General features: G+C 28.8%; 1 protein-coding gene across 1 annotated transcript in view; it reads right to left on the bottom strand.

Moving 5' to 3' along the window:
* LOC100571172 overlaps window positions 1–19,779 on the bottom strand; it is a 164,880-nt gene that overhangs the window by 17,954 nt on the left and 127,147 nt on the right. The window contains exon 3 of the mRNA XM_029488644.1: window positions 13,330–13,453. Coding sequence (XP_029344504.1) covers window positions 13,330–13,453 — 124 coding nt within the window. The remainder of the gene's footprint in view (window positions 1–13,329; window positions 13,454–19,779) is intronic.

The raw sequence follows: 19,779 nt of genomic DNA on the forward strand, positions 1-19,779 counted from the left end.
TAAAAGCAAATGTTTCTTTGAACATAATATAATATTACTAGGGTGTATTATTTTTAAAAATGAAAATTTTTATTATTTTGTTTATAAAGTAGTTTATAAGTACATAGTAGTTGTTTAATAAAACTCAACTTTTTTAACCATCACACATTATTATAACAAAGTTAAATTTTCAAAAGAAAAAAAACTTTTTAATAGATAAACATTTGATGTGTTTTAAATTAAAATTGTGAAAATTGTAGACACAGCTTGGAAATGTTCAATTAGTTATAAAGTTATAAATTATAAATATTTAATATACGATTGTAGGTGGGTATACACTATACGCATATGGTTGCGTATGTTAATACAAAAGTAGTAAAATAAAAAACTGGGAAAATCACTATGCTGTAATTATAGTCGATTTTGAATGTACCTACGTTGTAATTTTAATGGATGTCTTCAACTTGAGTTCAATAATAAATTATTATCATTTATTTCTAAGTAAATTTAATATTAATTTATAGTAAGTACTAGGTATCATAATAATTTTTTTCTATTAGTAATACACGGTATGTTTAGAATATTATTAAAAATACAGTCACAATTTATAAGCATTTAAAGTTTAAATTTTGACAAAATACGTAAAAATCACTAAAATTTGCAAATTATTTTTATTTAATTATTATATTCATAAAAATATTCCTTTTTAATCTAAGATTTGAAAATGTAATACAAGATTCCTCAGAAGTTTGTCTACCGGAAAGTAAAATTGAATTTTTACGAGCGTTTGAAATTCGATTTAAATATTTTTTTCTATTTACCACAAACTCTTGTTTTAAAAATGCAGATTTTTTATTTCAATTACCTACCACAAGTAATAAATATGGCTGTGTGGCTGTGAATTTTTGATATTAATTGTAGAATACTGAAAACAAGTCATGAAGAACCTTGAACCATAAATCTAAAAAAACTAAAAAAGTCGAACATTTTATTTGTCTATAAATAGCTCAAAAAGAAGCAATATAAATTCTATAAAATGTCATATAAATATTTGTTATAAGTATTTGGTTATTTCTTTAAGAATTACATAAAAAAAAAATATTATCGATATTGTCGAAAACTAGTGTTGCGTTAAAATCTTCTCATTTTTTAGTTTTTGCCGATTTTTTGATAAAATAGTAAATTTTACTTTTGACTTCTTTTAAAATACCAACTTAATCCAATTTTTTTTATAGAAACCGCACTCAATATTGAAGATTGAAGCTATAAAAAGTGTCATCAGAAACACAAAAATAAAATACACATATCAATGTAAAACCAATACATTCATTGCTCCGTTCTGAATGTAAAGTGCTGTATTAACCCAAGAAATTGTATTGGTACTATGCAGACATATCGATGTTAAATATTATACGTTATTACTTTTAATATTCTTAGACCAATGCACTCATGACCATTACTCTTTTCTTGAATAATAAATGTTTGTACCAACCCTGCAGCGCATATCGTTATATTATATTGGATCATTATAAAACAGCCAAATTAAGGAAGCCTTATAATAGGCAGTTGATGGCAGGTCACGAGTTTTTCTTTTGTACGGTTAGATTTGGGTGGTACGCTTCTTTTTTGTTTATTACAAACAACATATCCCCAAAAACCACATTAGTATTAGGTACTTATTGAATAACAGTTTGACTTTATGATTATCCATGAGATGTGCACTGCAATGGAATTTAATGGAAATTGTGTATGATTCATTACTAGTCGATTTAAAAGTTTTCAACAGAAACTGATTTGAAATATTTCAGTATCATTCGTCCATGCGTATAATATATAGTTTATTAATTTCTAATGTTCGTCATAATATGGTAAATCAATAAATATCCAGCATGTCAAATTGTCGACATAACAACATATTATATGTTTATTAAACTAAATAATTGAAATAAATAAATAATTTAAGTTATACAATAATAATATATGATACAGTAGTATATCATTACGGTATAATATAATCCATAACTTTTAACGCGCACGACAATATTATTAACAAAGATATGATCATAATATATTATAGTGAAATAGTTTTTTTGATTTATAGTCAACGTCATATTTGTAATATTATCAAAACAATGATGATGAATTTGGTCGAACTAAAAGTGCACTTTATAATGTGTGAAATAACTATGATTTCTTCGCTATTCAAGTCAAACTTCCAATATTTTTTTCACAAGCACAACAGTCAAAAAGCTTATTTTGTTTGTATTTTATTTATCAGTAAGTTATTTCATTCAACCAAAACAATAATAATAATTCTCGGAATAATGCAAATTTTTGTTTGCATTATATTATTATAGAACATCAAATTATATCATAAATCAAACACTTTAGTATAAATAAGAATGAAAGTAGCTAACACAATTGAATAGCAAAAAAAATCGTAAATCGGAATAAAGAGAATATTATTATTTTTAAAATGAATAAAATATTACAGTCGGATCTTTTTGAAGGATGAAAAGTGATTTTAAATTTAATTCACCAAAGTGAGTGGATAATATTTTTGGAGATTTTCGGATGAGTTGACGCATTTTTTGAAATTAAATTCTTTAAAACGTAACATAAAATTATAATATTAATTTAAAATATAAAAATATAGAGGTAGGGACCTACCTATATTAACTAAAAATAAAAAAAATATCATAATTTTCACTCTAATATTTTGTTTCATTAGATGTATAAAAGAATATTTTAAAATAAAATCCCGAAACATTTTTTTATGTTTCTACACAATTTTATATCGTCCAATATTATACTATTTGAATATAATATGATATCTATTCAACTTGAATTAATATTATAGAACAAACTGTATAAATAAATCATAAATTCTACTACAACATTAAAATGCAATAATATACAATATACCTAATATAGATATTTTAAACGCACAGAGTAATAATTACTATGAGAACTAAAAAAAAAAATTAGAAAAAATGACAAATCGTCAACAGATCCCATTTCCATACGTTTAAATAGTATTATTATTACGGTTAATAGTTTGACCTGTTGCCCTTGGAATTTTCTTTGGACCTTAAAAATCGGCTGTGCAGCAGTCGTCACGAAAAAAAATATAAAAATAAGACGCACACGCGGCTGTCGTAAGAGTGCTTACTAATAGATTCTTCGATTCGAGCACAATATTATTGGTATAAAGCCGTGGGAGTAAAATCGAGAATTTAGTATCAATTTTGTAACGGTGTATATATAGTCGGCATAACGACATTTGTTGTTGGTCAAATCACGTAATTGAGCGTGAACAGATTTTATCCGAGTTCGTTTCCATTGCAGTGCGCAATAAGTCCTAGAAGTCGGAGTATCCGTATGCCGCGTACGTACCTTGCCTATTTCATTGTTGATTTTATTCGATAACCAGCTTTAGCGTTTCGCAAATTTATCGCAAATGAAAAATATTGTATACAATATAAAATACGCGCAACGGCAGTGGATAATGATTTTCGTTCGTTGTCTTCGGCGCGCAAAGACGTTAAATATTATATATTTACGAGCGCCAATACCGTTTCAATAAAAACAAGACGTGATATTATTATGTTCAATATCACGATTGAGGCTTTTTTACACGCGTGACAGTACCACTCGACAGTCGCAGTGACTGCCGAGGAACTACCACCGTGCAGACATGCTCTGACACACTGTCAACTGTCGAATGTCGAACTATCAAATATTCGAGTAAATGGTTGACAGAAACTTAGATCGTAATGAGCTATGGATGTGGACACCCACAGCGTATTATTTTGTTACCGATATTAGCGATAAGAGCCTCCGAATTAGGTGATCGATGTGCTCATGCGCGATGCAACTACTCTCATAATATTTTCCATAGGTTACTATCACAGATTTATTCTAAATATTAATTCGTTATTGATTATATTATTATAGTAGGTATGATACTATTTTTTCAATATAATATTATATTCAAAACTTAATGATATGGTGACTTGATAACAAGTTGTCTGTGAATAGATATGCGAAAAGTTGGGCCGCGCACGCGCGTACGGAACACCTCCTAATTCGGCGACTCGTCGGTGATATAGTCAAAAATTGTTTGTATTGATTTAATACGCGGTGGTTCCATAGTATATGGTTAAGGACAGCAACTGGTATCACCCTACTATCGTGGAAACAGCTACTACCAACACTGTCGACTTTGTTGATCTTCGCGCGATAACGTCGACGTGCCTACTTCCGATTATCGTATTAATCGTATACCAATCGCACGGATCATACGTGTTTCTACCTCGACAGTCTGCGGAAAACATCGCGTCGAACTCGGTGATCGAACCATTGTTATAATGATAAATTGTCGCGGGTGGTCCATACTTAATATACAAAATTTATATAATATTTAACATATAAAAAAAATATATACTAAAGAAGCATCGAAATCTTATATACCGCGGTAGGCCATCCATAATAAATTGTACGTTGCTAGAGTGTTGCAGCGTTACGTTGTTATATTCTTCTGCTCAAAATATTTCGACTCGTAGTTGTACAAATATTGTTTAATATTTGCTGCCGGCAAGTGGAGTATTCAAACACCGCCCCCATAATAGGAATAACACGAAAACGGAAACCGTGTATTCTACGTGTTTTATAATTAAAAGCGGGTTTGCTTTTGATGGGGTCAGGGATTATATTTTATACACATCCGATAAACGAGAGACAATATAATAATGTTTTCGCAGTCGCGTCCTCTTGGTAACGGCGAAACGTTTCATTATGTCATCACCTATGTATATATATAAATATAATGTATATATTTTCAACCCTCGACAAATAGCCTGGAGTATAACACTATTGTTGACATTTAGAAGTGATCCACATGGAAACAAAAGAAATAACCGATGTATGATCCCGAGTCTAGTTGCAGTGCAATATTTTATGCGACCAGAAAATCGTGTCTCGAATCGATTCAACTAAATTTTTTAATTATTAATAATAATCTTTTATTGTTTTTACGTTAAGATTTATTATTTATGTAATTAATCTTAAATGAATATTTATACTTTATAGACAAAAAATGTAATAATATGTACAGTGCGATTTACCAAAATTCATTCGCCCATTAATTATAATTTTATTCCAATACTGAATTTTGGAATTTTAAACTGTACTTTACCACAATGATTTTCGTTATTTATTTTATGGGTCTTATACCATTAAGGAGTAGGTATCTTATGGCCATATTTACTTCTTATTTTTTTAAAGTGAAAACCAACATATAGTTCCGTGAATTAAGAATAAGAGTTTTTTGAACATTTTGATGTATCTAATTCAAAATTTGAAGAAATTGTTTTTGAGTAATTAAAATGTGTATAATTTGGTATCACTAAAGAATGGTTTTACAAAATTTTGAAATAGAATAAAATGTTGTTAGATTAATATTAATTACAATACTTTCCATACCATCGTCATAGTTCACCTTGATAAACAAAGTTAAGAAACTAAAAGAAGAAATCTGAATTTATATGTATACAATATACATTTGTCGAGGGTTCAAATTATATATTATGTATATATATATAATATATATAATATAATAGCTGCCCGACCTTTTTCTGGAAGAAATTATTTGCTTATAATTTAATTAAAAAACATATGACTATCTTTTGGCTATACAAATAATATAATATAACTATATATCGTAGTTATTATTATTGATAATTTCTGAAAATTAGTAATACATTTTATTCTTTTTATTATAGAATATAGATAAAAAATGTAACAATAAATTATTTGTTCAAAGAATAATATATATTTCAAATGGAAAAATGCAAGTGCAAACAAATAAATAAATAATTAATAATAATAATAATAATAACAATAATAAATAAACAAACAAACCGGTTTCCTATTCGTCTCCAAAATCAAGTTAGATTCTTATATATATACAATGATCATGCTTGGTACATTACTGTGTGTGGCTGTACATGATATAATATGGAAATTGGTGTCAGTAAAAATAATCAACTAAATCATACTTATTTTTGTGTCGCAAAATTAGTGTTAGTAAGCAGTTTAAACTTTAAAGTTTAAAGTAATAGTTTAGTCAACGTTATTACATTTTCTTTTGAATCGTTTTAAGTAAAATTAATTATCTATTAAAACTCTTCAAATGATCACTATAATATATCTTTAAGACTATGGTTAGACTACAATTATTATATTCTAGGTAGTTTTAGTAATATCGTATAAAACTTTATAATTAGTTTTATATGTTTTGGAAATATGAATAATGAATATTATTATTACAAGCAAGTTTGCGCCACTATACATCGAAGTTTTTTTTTTCTGTTGTCTAATGAAGTAAATTTAATGATGTTATAATATTTTTAATACATTTTGATTATCGACGCTTACATTGTATTTCTTGTTGCCTATCTAAGACGCCGCGTGAATATAGTAGCTGGTATACGGTCAAATCATAACCATTAATAATTATTATTGTAGGGATTTTTATGTTTTTTTTTTTTCAAATAAAGCCTATTAAGATTTTTTTCTTCGTGAAACAACAATGTAGGTGCAACTAACACAATAAATTCAAAAACGTTATTTTCATCCCGACGGATTCGACACATTGTTGAGTGTTATTGAAACTTGGATCGCAGATAATACTATTATGTGCGTAATCGCAGACATTTCAATACGAGACGATTACATGACATTTCTGACTGTTTAAAGTGAATTATTTGACAGCGAAACGTGGTTAAACGCGAGTTTTGATAGTAATTGTGAATTTTTTGGATTCCAAAAACTGTCTAGTACTCGACGTTATATAACGACGATATTCTCCGATCACATACAACGCTATATTATAATGCTCTGACGATCATCCCGCCGAGTCGGAAACATCCACTGATATCCTCGTACGCTTTCTGTATTGTTGGAAGTGATGATGTGTATGCGTGTGTTGGTAGGGGGAGGGGTAGTTAGAAGTGTCCGTTACAGAGGCACTGCGGTTGAGGGTCATGACCGGCGGCTGATGATTACGCCTTCACGAGTTTGGAGGGGGGGGGGGTGAAGTGTACGACAACAAACAAGTGGCCTCAATTACGCCAGGTAGAGATGCTAGATTGTTTGATCGGCATACTATACAGGCATAACTCTCGTAAATTAGAATTGTACTCGGGGAAACGACGGTATACGCTCAAGCCAAACCTACCCGCCCACCCACCTACCCTTAAACTCCAACACATATTTGTGTGTGTGTAATATTATCGTAACTGTATCCTAAACAGGTACATATTGGAATACATGACTCTCCCTTAGGCAGCCATCCCCCGGTGCATACCCCGCGACCGCGTCTAATGTTATTCGACGAACCACGCGAACTGTTGACACATTGTTATCGTCCGTCCATCCGTCCGCCCGAGGGTGCACAATGTACATGTACTATGTACGCAAAATATATTTATACATAATACCGCACAAGCACACACACACATGCAGGCCAGCGTGCGATCGGATACGTGTTTGGTGTTATATAATATGTATAGATATGTATAATAATAACAGAAGCGCCGCCAGTCATAATAATAATAATAATAATAATATATATATATAATGATAATATATTGTGTGTCGCTTGTTTGAACGTGTCGAGTGTTGCTGGATATATACGCCCTAAGTAATCCCCGTATACCGTATAGGGTGCGGGCGTGTGTGATGCTCGTCAAAACCAATCCGATTACGCACCCCTTACATTCTCATCACCTACCCTCTCGGTTCCCAGATCGTGTCCGCTGCAAAACACGCGTTGTACCGAACTAAATCTCAATATCAATCTCTCCTCCTTACCACCCTCCCCTTATAAGTTAATACACGTGTATATATATATACATGTATATTATGTGAGCGAAAACAGCGTTTGCGCCATTTCCGCCGGAGCGTTTTTCGCCGGCGGCGGCTTATCTCCGACCGATCGTAATTAACCGAGAGGAGCCGGCGAGCCACGTGTCGTCGTCAAAAAGCCGAATGACGACGCAAATATAATAAAATATAATTATAAACTCGATGAGTCTCGTACGTTCGACACACACACACAAGCACACTGCAATGGTATATAATTAATTTTATTGCGATCGAAGTGTATTATTATTACAGGTGCAGATGTCGACATGTTCGATTGTGTTCGTCTACTACGCTACGGTGAATGCCGAGTCTGTTATTTTACTACCGCGGTAAACGATCGAAATCGGTAGATGTTATGAGAATAAATATTCATCGAGGGGACCCAGGATGACGATCAAAAACTTATCTACATTAACGTTGAAACCGCTGGCGATGTAATGCGTGATTATAACGGCAACTTCACCTTCCAATTGTTGTGACTTAACAATACCGCAGATCCCCCAATCGAGAGATATTTACATATTATATATATATATTTATATTCTGCAAACGGTGGACTACAAATTTCAACACGAAACAAATTTACAGATTTACACGTTAAATTAAAAATGTTAATACCAAAGGTTAGTTTAGGTTGGTTCCTATAAGATAATGTATTCACACAACGATAAGTGCTAAAAGTATACTACATGGTATATAAATAAGTTTGGATTCGAAATTATTATTATTTACCGTGTTATATTTTATTGTAAATAGTTTCATTTTTACAATAATATTTTGTCGTCGAAATTAAGTATGATATTAATTCAGTCATATCGTGAAAACATTTAACATGGAAAAAATATGAGAGAAACCAAATTTCAAATATCAATTATGTATGAAAAAAAAAATATTTGCATTTATTAATAAATTCGTCTGTATAAGTAAAATCCAATTTTTTTAGCACGATACCGACGACGCCATATCATATTGAATTCTAGTTTAATTTAAATTAATAGAATGTAAATTGTAAATTGTTAATTGGAGAAAAAAACCGATCCAAAAATTTGAATAACGTAAATTAATTTCAGAGGTTTCTTCAGTTTGACAGTACATAAGAAAGTATTTTGCTATACGGTATATAGAATAAACCGAAGACAACGGCGACAAAGGCGGCGAGCGGGACGATTTCTCACAGAAAACACAGATAATACTTCCGGCACACACGGAAAGGAGGAGACTGTAATAAATTACGAAACGAATCAAAATCGCAGTAGCTCATTTTGGCAGGAGTCGGATAAATTAAAAAACGGGAGATGATAATGTTTTAATGATTATGTGCTGCTGTACATATTATATTATATTATGTTACATTGAAATACGTATGCATTGTCTGTCGCAGTCCATTATGAAATCAAATTTATCATAATATTATTTATAATATTATTATTATTATTATTATTACTTTTCACACTAAAATTCACTAAAAAATTATTATATCCCACGCATTATTCAATCGTATTTATTTTTCCAAGGCTCCAAAGAAAACACACCCTGTCAAATGGAGAACGACGTCCGTCGCGACAAGGCCATTGTTTCCCTCGAGGCGCGTCCGGCATTTTAAGCAACCGTCTCCTTTGTTCGGAGGAACACCTTACGCTTAAAGGGATGTGACGGTGATAGACAGAAAGGCAGGCGGGAAAGATGGAAAAAAAAATCAAAAGAAAAAACGAGGTAAAATATAAATATAACGATGATTTCGAATAAAAATTCCTGAGGAAAAAAAATCACGATGGAACAGCGGCTGCCCCTTACTGTTGGCCCAGTGAACTATCAAATTGGATTCGCCACGAGAATTATTGTATGCGGTTGGTCGTAGAACAAAAATCGAGTTATTTTCCAATTACAGATGTGCATTTTCTTACGTTCAAGTCACGAGACGGGTAAACCACCGCCGCCATTTCCTACTCCCATCACTCTGCCAAAACCACCACCACCACTACCACCTCCACCGGCACCTCCACCACAAACATTTCCTTTACATTCGACAGCGAGCAACATATAAGACAACATCCATCCAATATACTTCGGTAGGTAGGTAGGTACCTATACCGATACACGGTCGGAACAGTTACGTTTGTTTAATCAAAATCTGCTTACAATGCGCCTTTTGTTCTGTACGCGATTTATTTCGAATAATCTGTTGTAGCCCGAAGCTAAACTCATAAAGCTTATATTATAGGACTTCGTCGGAACTAGCTTGCATGCGGAATATTGCACTTGAATTGAATACTTTATTTTTCAAATATGTTTTCATCATTTTGACTTTCGTTATTTTTAACATGATGTAAAATATAATATAATATACCAATAAAACATTAACGTGAACTATACCTACTGTCGTGGAAGAGAAAAAATAACAATAATATTGTCCAATACCAACAAATTATAATATGAAAAATTAATCAATTATTTGCTTGAAATTAAAATGTCATAATAATAATAATAACAATTATAATATATACAATAATAAAAAAAGGTCATGAACATGCTTTAATTTATTTAGAAAAAACTCATGATTGTTTTATTTCACAATTTACTAATATATTATACAAAATATTCAGCTTAAATCTAAAATTAAATATTTATGACTTATGTGATAAAAACGATCATTATTATAATGTTAACCAACAAAATAAATATGTTTGTAACCGGAGGAGTAGCTCTGCTGTATATAGAAGGCTCGAGTGTACCTACCTTGTCATTTAATACAGGTCACCCAATCACTGTTATGGATGTGTTCAATTTGAATTCAATGATTATATAATGATTCTGTATTTCATTCCAAATGAAAAATTATATTTAGTATAGACGGAAGAATATACAGATTGATAGATCATAGATGGTGTACATGGTATTTTTCTATAGGTGTTTTATATTAGTGATATGGTAGGTCACACTAATATTTTGAGAATATCGTTGTGTGTTTGCAAAAAGTTTCACGTATCATCTATGAATAATTTTTTTGAATTACAACAAAACAACTAAACCCGTTATTTTTCGTTTAAATATCAAAATATGTTGTCGACATTTGAATACCACAAGTGTTACCAGCGCCAAAATAATAATAATAACTAATAAAAAAAACCATGCATCGTTATAAAACCAATAAATTTATGGCGCCACACAGATTCAAAAATTATAAATTTATAATATTCCTACATTTGGATTTCAGTTAGTTATATATATTATAATAGTGCAACCATGAATAATCATTATATTAAAGTAGAGACAACTGCTGTTGCGTAATATAATTATAACGGAAAATGATTATTTATTACAAATAATGGATTATAAATGTACAACCAGCATGTATAAATAACTTCGTTTCGTTTTGTTCTTTCGTTTTGACAATAATATAATATGCTGTGAACACAATATACTTGTGGCCGTAATCAGATATTAGCGAAGAACAATAAATAAATCACAGTAGGTATGGAAATAATAGCTTTAGTGGAAACGTAGACCATGTAATATATGACTCTATTTGGGTGCACTTTTGGTTCGAATTTCCGTTGGAAATCTATTTTCCTATATGTACACGTCACGTGTTTAATTCTATACTATAATGTATGATGTATAAAAGATATTTTATTTTATTTATCTATTCGATATTTGAATATAGTAAAACACTGCAGCTTTTTAATGATGATAAAAAAATTATATAAGTTCTGCTGTATAGTTGTAGGTTAGGTCTACTAGTCATCGAGTAGGTCACTAACCACTGTAATGGATGTGTGAAATTTCAAATCCAATGATAAATCATTATGAATTCGATGAAAAACGAATCTAAGCGGAGTCAGTTTGTCGGCCTAACATTTTTTAAGGATATTATGTTATAATATTATATATTATTACTATTGCTAATAGTGATTTATTTTTAAGTTAGTAAAAACGGTGGATTAAACTAATTTTTGCCAGAACAAATTAAATTTTATAGAAAAAATAACTATTAGGTATGTATAATATTATTTCATATAGTAAAATGTATGAGAGAACTTGTAGGTATAGAAAATACTAACATTAATATTTGATGAAAATGTCAAGGCTTGACAGTTATTTATTTTTAAATTACAATAATAACAAAAAAAATCGATTTTGTCAAAATCCGGAATTGTGCAGGAAAAATTCTCGTTTTCCGTTTTTTTGATAATTTTAACGAAATGGAATTTTTTACTAAAATAATTATAATTATCAGTATAATAACAAATCGAACTTTTATAAGTTGTATCTAACATTCTAACATTGAACAGTATTAAAGTATACACGACATATTATTATATTGTTATATGTTATATTACCAAACACTTATTATAACAAACAATTAACTTTGGTATTTTCTTGTAACTTTATGATACATCATTTTTTTTTTTTTTTTTAAAACTTTACTCAATTCAATATACGCGTTACTATGAAAATTATTGCATTTAAAAACAATGGCGTCATGTTGTTAGAAACATATTACTTGTAAGATATTGATGCCGAATCCAAAATTGGTAATAAAAGTTCCTACAATGTGATATAATATTATATATATATATATATATATATATTCTCGGTTTCTCAGTATTGTTTTTAGTTTCAATAAAGAACAAGTCTGAATTTAGAAAGAGCCAGCATATATTATATATATATATATGCGTTTAACTCTATGTCGATTTCAAAGTCAAGTCTTAAACCTCGATCCCGTTGAATTTACACAGTAAAAATATTTCAGAAATTGTATTTTGTTTATTTCAAGTCAATGTATTCAATAAAATTACAATAGTTGAAAAGCTCTACAACGAAATCCAGCGAAGCCCTGGAAGTTAACCACACAGTCCTAATGTTTATAGTACCAAGGAAATTCCTCTGGACGCACTTTATAGGGAAACTTCGACGATTGTATCTGCGCTTAGGATACACTGTAACTTGGGTCCAAATCCACCAAGGTCTAGAAGGAAGAGGGAAAGTTTAGATACGTGATAAAATTTGTGTTTCCTCTTCCCCCCCGACGTAGTGTTGATTTGTGGCCGTTGGATGCGACCCATTACCCGGTGAGAAATTAGTTACCATCAACTCGACATGTAGTTTATTTGGATAATTTTAATTTATGATCCACCCGCAGTACAATAGTTCCTGTATAATGTCAATATTTTATGCTAGAAATTGCGATGATTACGTCTAAACTTCATAAAATTAATCTTATCGGCCGTAGTAATAAAACTTGAAAACATTTTTCAGAATTAAAATGTATAATAATAAAAGTATTGCACTTTAAAAATAAATAAATATAAATGCATAATTATTAATATTTTTGTCGTTCGGCCGAAATGCGTAGTCGAGCAAATATCATTATTTCTCTACGATAATTGTTTTGCATTTAAAATTAACAAATCATACCTCATCTTGGCCACAAACGATTGTGTGAAGTAAACATCCGAATCAACACCAATGTCTTCTTTGGCCAAGTCCAAATCCCAGTCACTAGTATACCTTATATATTTGCATGACAACGATCGAAAATCTGAAAATTATAAATAATAATATTATTAATTAATTATTTAAACACGTACAATTTCAACGAGTAATTACATACTGTAGGTACCGGGTACCCCCCTACGTTATGTTATTACCCGAAGATAATAAATAAATCAAAGATGATTATTATTCTATGTGTTCACAATAATTATTTATGTTTGAAAAGTTACTATTAATTTCTGAAACAAACGACTAATATTATTTGTACTTATCTATAAAGTTAACTTAACATGTATACATATTACATAATACGTCATGGTTTTTCTATGTGTCCGTTAACTTTATTAAAGTGACCAAATAAATTAAATTAGGTGTTTATACACTATATAGTTCCGAGATCGTTAAAGTGAAGTACAGAGTCAAAAGACACCACATTTCACAACTTCGTGTTTTTATAATGATTCCATAGAGTTACAGTTATTTATTTTATACAAGCCACATCGCGAAAGAAAGATTTATACAGACATATATTATTATAATGTGATGTTTATTTTAATATATGATTTAACATTAAATACGTAATTTATATTATAAACATAGGAGTCATACAATAATCAATTATTTATTTTCACGTAAAGGTAAACACCGCGTATCGAATCAAACAAAAATAAATTTCCAATTATTAACTATCGTATTGACATTTTTTAGATAAAAAACGACTGTATAAACAAAACAAAATAAAATTAGGAAACATTTCGAAAATTTCAAAAATCCATTTAATCAAGATAAGTAACAATGCTTCAGGATGGGTAGTTAAAAATCGGGTACACATGTGATAATATTATAACATTAAAATACACATAATATATAATATATCTTACCAAGTTGAATTCCGATACCGTATCTATATCGCGTTAATAAATTAATTCAATTATATCTATTTTGTCGAGCTGGCCTTTATTAATTGCAGTGTGCTCCACTTATAGGGTTTATTTTTATTACCCGTTTATTAATAATAACAAAGATGTGTGTGAAATTATTTCGATGTTTATAACGCAATGCGATACGACTAGAATTTATTATTTAACATCCACCAATGTTTTGTTAACACAGAATTTGAACCTGAATATAAAACAATAAAAGTAGAATGTAAGTAAAGGAGCAAAAACAGTAATAAAACCTAAGTAGATACATAACTATTATATGAGTATAATACCAGCTTTTCGATATCAAAAATAAAAATTTCTCGTCTGTGTATATTATTTAATATATATTTCCAAATGTATAAACGACGAAAGGTTGCATGCAATATTTATTTGAGCCTCGTAGCATTTAAATCAATAATAATATAATATTATGTTATATTAAACGGTTTTATATTTGTTTTTATCTTATAAAAAGAACATTTTTAAAAAGAGCCTTCTAAAAATAAAATTAGGAAGTCGTCTTTCTAGGTTTAGTTTTTTTTTTGTTTTTTACAATATGCTGCACATGAACATTATTAATATTAAATATTTAATATTAAACACGATATTTACAATTTTGACCTTACAAGTACATAATATAGGTGCTTAAAACGTTGTGTGAGTACCTATATAGACTTTAGAGCAGGCCACTCAAGTGGTTATATAGTTGTGTACTTGTGTGCTAGGGGGGTATTTTTTTTTATATTAAATTAAAATTGAAACTATGAACATTGCACTCAAAAAACAATATTAAACCGACTTTGAATTATTCATGATACCCATTTTCAATGATTGGTTATTATAAAATATTTCACTATCACACAATGCCTAAAATATAATCTACGTTGAACTTCAAATTCATAATGGTATTCGTTGCACGAAAAAAATAAACTGCTATTTAACTTGCTTTCCAAGTTCTTATAAAGTTTTTCAAAAGAAATATGTTATTTGTTTTAAAACTAAACGTGACTAAAACATAAGCATTATTAGTAGATACCTATAGATCGATAATTCCAACATTTTTTTGTAAAACCAATTGCAATATTAATCAGTTATTTTAATTTCGACACGATACAAGATTAGGGTAGGTTAAAGCGTTATGGATTTTTATTTTTAATATTATTATCTCAAAATAATATTAACACACAACTTATCATATTGTTTTACAAGAAAATGTGCATCAGGTATTGAATTTAGTTACTTTAGATAAAGCACTGTGTAACTATATATCATATTGTTTTTATTCTATTCATTAACGATTTTCATTTCCAATTTGTAACGAAAAGAAAATATGATTTCGATTTATTTGTTAACGTCATGGTTGATCTTAAACCTTAAGTAAACTAACGACTGAGCAGACCTGACAAGTTAAGATTGTTTGTCAGAGCTTAAGTTGGGTCGAAAAGAAAACAACCAAAACAAATTGACCATCAATATCGGATTTTTATAATTCACAATTATTGTATTAATATTTAATGAAATATAAACACAATTTTTAGGTTATCACTTAATATTTAATACAACAATATTGGTTCATTTGTTGAATAGTGTAGAATTAAATTATCGCATTGTATGTTGACATTAAAGATAGACCGTGAGACTAAAAAAAAAATACGAATTGTTATAATTATTTTATTATCATATTTTTATGGACGTATTCTTGTATATTATACACTGTATGCCTGTTTGCAGATAATAAATACGAACTTAACAAGAAAAATACATCGATGAAAAATAAATTTACAAAACGAATTACTGTTAATTGTTCTTGTGATTTTCAGTAGGGCCTTAATATATTATTAAAATTAGCCTACATACCTACGTAAACATATTATATTATATATTATAATGTTTAATTTATTCAACAGCTACTTTTAGAATGACTATTATATTTTTAATGAATTTTGGGACCGAGTTTGGGTGGTCAATATCTGTTTATTCATAAGTTCATAACAAATGCTAATTTGGGCATTTTCCACCTCGGCTTAACGTTTTTGAATTTTTGAATGTTTTATTTTTTTTATGGTTATTTGTATTAAATAGAGTTAACAATAGTATGAATTTTAAAATTAAGGATATTTTTTCGAATCATAATATAACAATCAAAAATTATGCACTATAAAATCAATTTCGTATTACATTCCTATGCAGAAATAATTAAAGTTTGAAATATTTTTTTCAACGCAAACAGTTAATGTAATTGTTTTTAAATACATAAAAAGTAATAATTAAAATATTCTAATGTTTTGGAAATTTATTATTCCGTATGGCAAGGCTCTAAAATTTTTTTATTTCAGTCCAGGACAGGCTTTTTTAAATTTAAAAATATAATATGATTCACTTGTTTTCGTATTAATTCAACTTAATAACCTTATAATACGCGATTACTCATAATATTTATTATATAATGGTATACACAATGTATTATTTTATTGAAGTATACTATAATTTGTTGTTTATTATGATGTTCAAAAAATAACTATTTACGTAACATAGTATATTGTAATACCTTTAATATATCAAAAAAATATCGTGAAGTATTGGACCGTCCGTAAATTAGATCTAACTAAACTTAACAAAAACATACATAGCTATCGTGAAGTATTGCAATTAATAAAAAAAAATTAATACACTTAATTTCAGAATATTAAAAACGTTTAGACATTCTTTTTTGTCATACAAAACATTATACGAGTGATTGAAAATATTATTTTAATATTATACAATTCTATTTGGTATTCGTAGATCGATTAAATTAATCGTCAAGAGACTACTATGAACTTAACATTTTCAACTCAGTCGTCTATAACTTTTAAAAACTTGATATTGGTTTCAACCATTACAGATGCGCATTTTAATTTAATTCATGTGCAATAAGTGCCTTTTAAAATAAAATCTCGATTTAGAACTTTTTACTTGACTCGCAATTCTGCTTAAGTTTAATGATAATCATAATTTATAATATTTCAATAATACGGTATAAAATAATTTCTCCGTACATAATGAATATAAAAAAATGATTTTTTTGATTTGAAAAACCATTTTTTGTTTGAAGAATTAATGCGTTGCATAGAAATAAATATTTAAAATTATAATTAATGAAACAAGTTTTGTGCTAGAGAAAAATAAGTTGCAATTCATCAAGTTAATTTGAATTTTGTTTAAACTTTGATGCACCACGCATTAACATTGTTTATTTGGTTTACTGAATTAAAAGAATTCTTTTTTAAAGTGTCATGTATTATAGTGGTGAATATTTTATTCAATTAATTTTAAAGTCGTCGTATTTTACTAAAGTTTTAATTAAGGGTGAATAATCTTATCTGTCAAAATATAACCCGAGAAATTCTATTGCCTCGGAGTCATATATATATAAATTTTAATTGTATTATAATTTTAATTTATATGAATTGCAGGCACCAAGAATGCGCTCGGTTTTATTGTCATATAATATCAGAGTGAAATTATTTCAGAAACTATGGAAAGTATAAAATAAATGTAACGGAACAAATTCATATTCTAAAGTTCTATTTTGTTAATATTTTATCATTTTATGTAGAAATAATTTGGAATTCGCTAAAAGAGAATATCTTTTTTTTTTCCCGAAGGCAAAACATATATAATTCGACACACCCGGAATAATATACTATTACATCAATAAAACACAGCAAGATATTTATCGTTTGTCATAAATTACAGAATGGATGTTGTCAAACGGTATATTATTATTATCAAACCGACCAATAAAATATATTTTTGTATGAGAAATGTGTCGTTCGTTAAGTATAAAAAAAAGTATCAATTTATTGTCCAAAAAACAAAAGTCAGTCTTCTTCGGATTTAATCCTACCCTTCGTCCCTTTTCCAAATCTCTTGTTCTAACAACACTGATATCCTTATTGTATAGAACCAACAAACTGACATAAGAAGTTTGCGTTCTCTAGCCGAACGCCAATTCTGTCGAATTATTCCCGATGGCACCGTTTTTTTCCATTTTCCCTTCCGTCTTGTCCAACCTAATCTTTTTCGCCGATCCGTAAGATTTCGAAGCCCAGAAACAAATTGTCTATCCCTTTGGAATGCCGAAGAATTTATTATCAGGCTGATACCACGAGACTACTCTACAAAACAAAGGGTTTGGTGAAATCGTATACGGTCTTTATATCATTATTTAACATCTATATATAATAAGGATAACTTAAATTTTTAATATACATAGTATTATTATATTAATTTATTATTTTCGTGGGCCTAAACTTAAATTTATAATAATCAAACAGTTACCTATATTATAATATTTATTTACTATATATTATAGTATATCACTGTGGCCAATGATTATGATTACAGCAAGTGGATAACAATAAGATAAATGACAATCAAAGAAGTACATTTTTTTACATACATACATATATATATATATATATATATATATATATACGAGTTTCTCCAATTCAAATATGAAAACACTAAGCAAACAAATATTTAACAATTTAAAGTAGAAAATAGTAAAAATGACATTGAAAAATAGTAATAATAATAATAATTGAATTATAATCTATATAAAATAAAATAATTATAATTCAAAACAGAAATAATGGATCCTTGTTGGGTCCAGCTTCATCATCTTGTACAATAGATTATTTTTTTTTAAATAAAGCGTTGGACAAATTGGAATAGAAAAGAAATTGAAATGGTGAAGGTTCCGAGGCGGGACAAGGAAATTGACTTTACACAATAATACTGGAGCGTCTATATCGGAATTGGTAATTCTAGACAGAAACAAATGATTATTAGGTAACAAAATATTATATTCTATCAGCTAATGATTTTAAGTCAAGAATCTCAAAAACAGGAGTATAATCGCGTGGTGGCCGGTGGTCATTTAATTTGTAAAACGAAAGTACAAAATTTCGAAAAATTGAATATTCTTCATTTTTTTTTCTGGAATATTTAATACGTCCACGGTTAGATTAGTAGTTTATTTATTATATATTATATATATTTATATTAAACTATATATATAGTATACGCTGAAAATAATAGTAGTAATATTGTATATTATTAGTGATAATGAATAAAAAAAAAAAATATGGAAAGTGGTTTAGTAAAATCGCCAATATCCATAACACCGTGCCGACGTAATTTTAGTATCGAACGGTGTACGATATGTTGAAAAAATTAACCCAAAATCGGAGGAGTACACCAAAAATTACAATATTATATATTAAAATGATCTATTGTCTGTCCTACATATAATAATATCATCAATATACAATATTTAAGTATCAGTATAATCTAAAGCACGCACTAAGACGTTTGATCGATTAGTTTATACGCGTCCTACGCAAAATACATTATTTAATTCGACTTTGTTTTAAACATTATTATATATATAAAAAAAAAA

The sequence above is a fragment of the Acyrthosiphon pisum genome, chromosome A1 (genome assembly GCF_005508785.2).
Source record: "Acyrthosiphon pisum isolate AL4f chromosome A1, pea_aphid_22Mar2018_4r6ur, whole genome shotgun sequence".
Lineage (NCBI taxonomy): Eukaryota > Metazoa > Arthropoda > Insecta > Hemiptera > Aphididae > Acyrthosiphon > Acyrthosiphon pisum.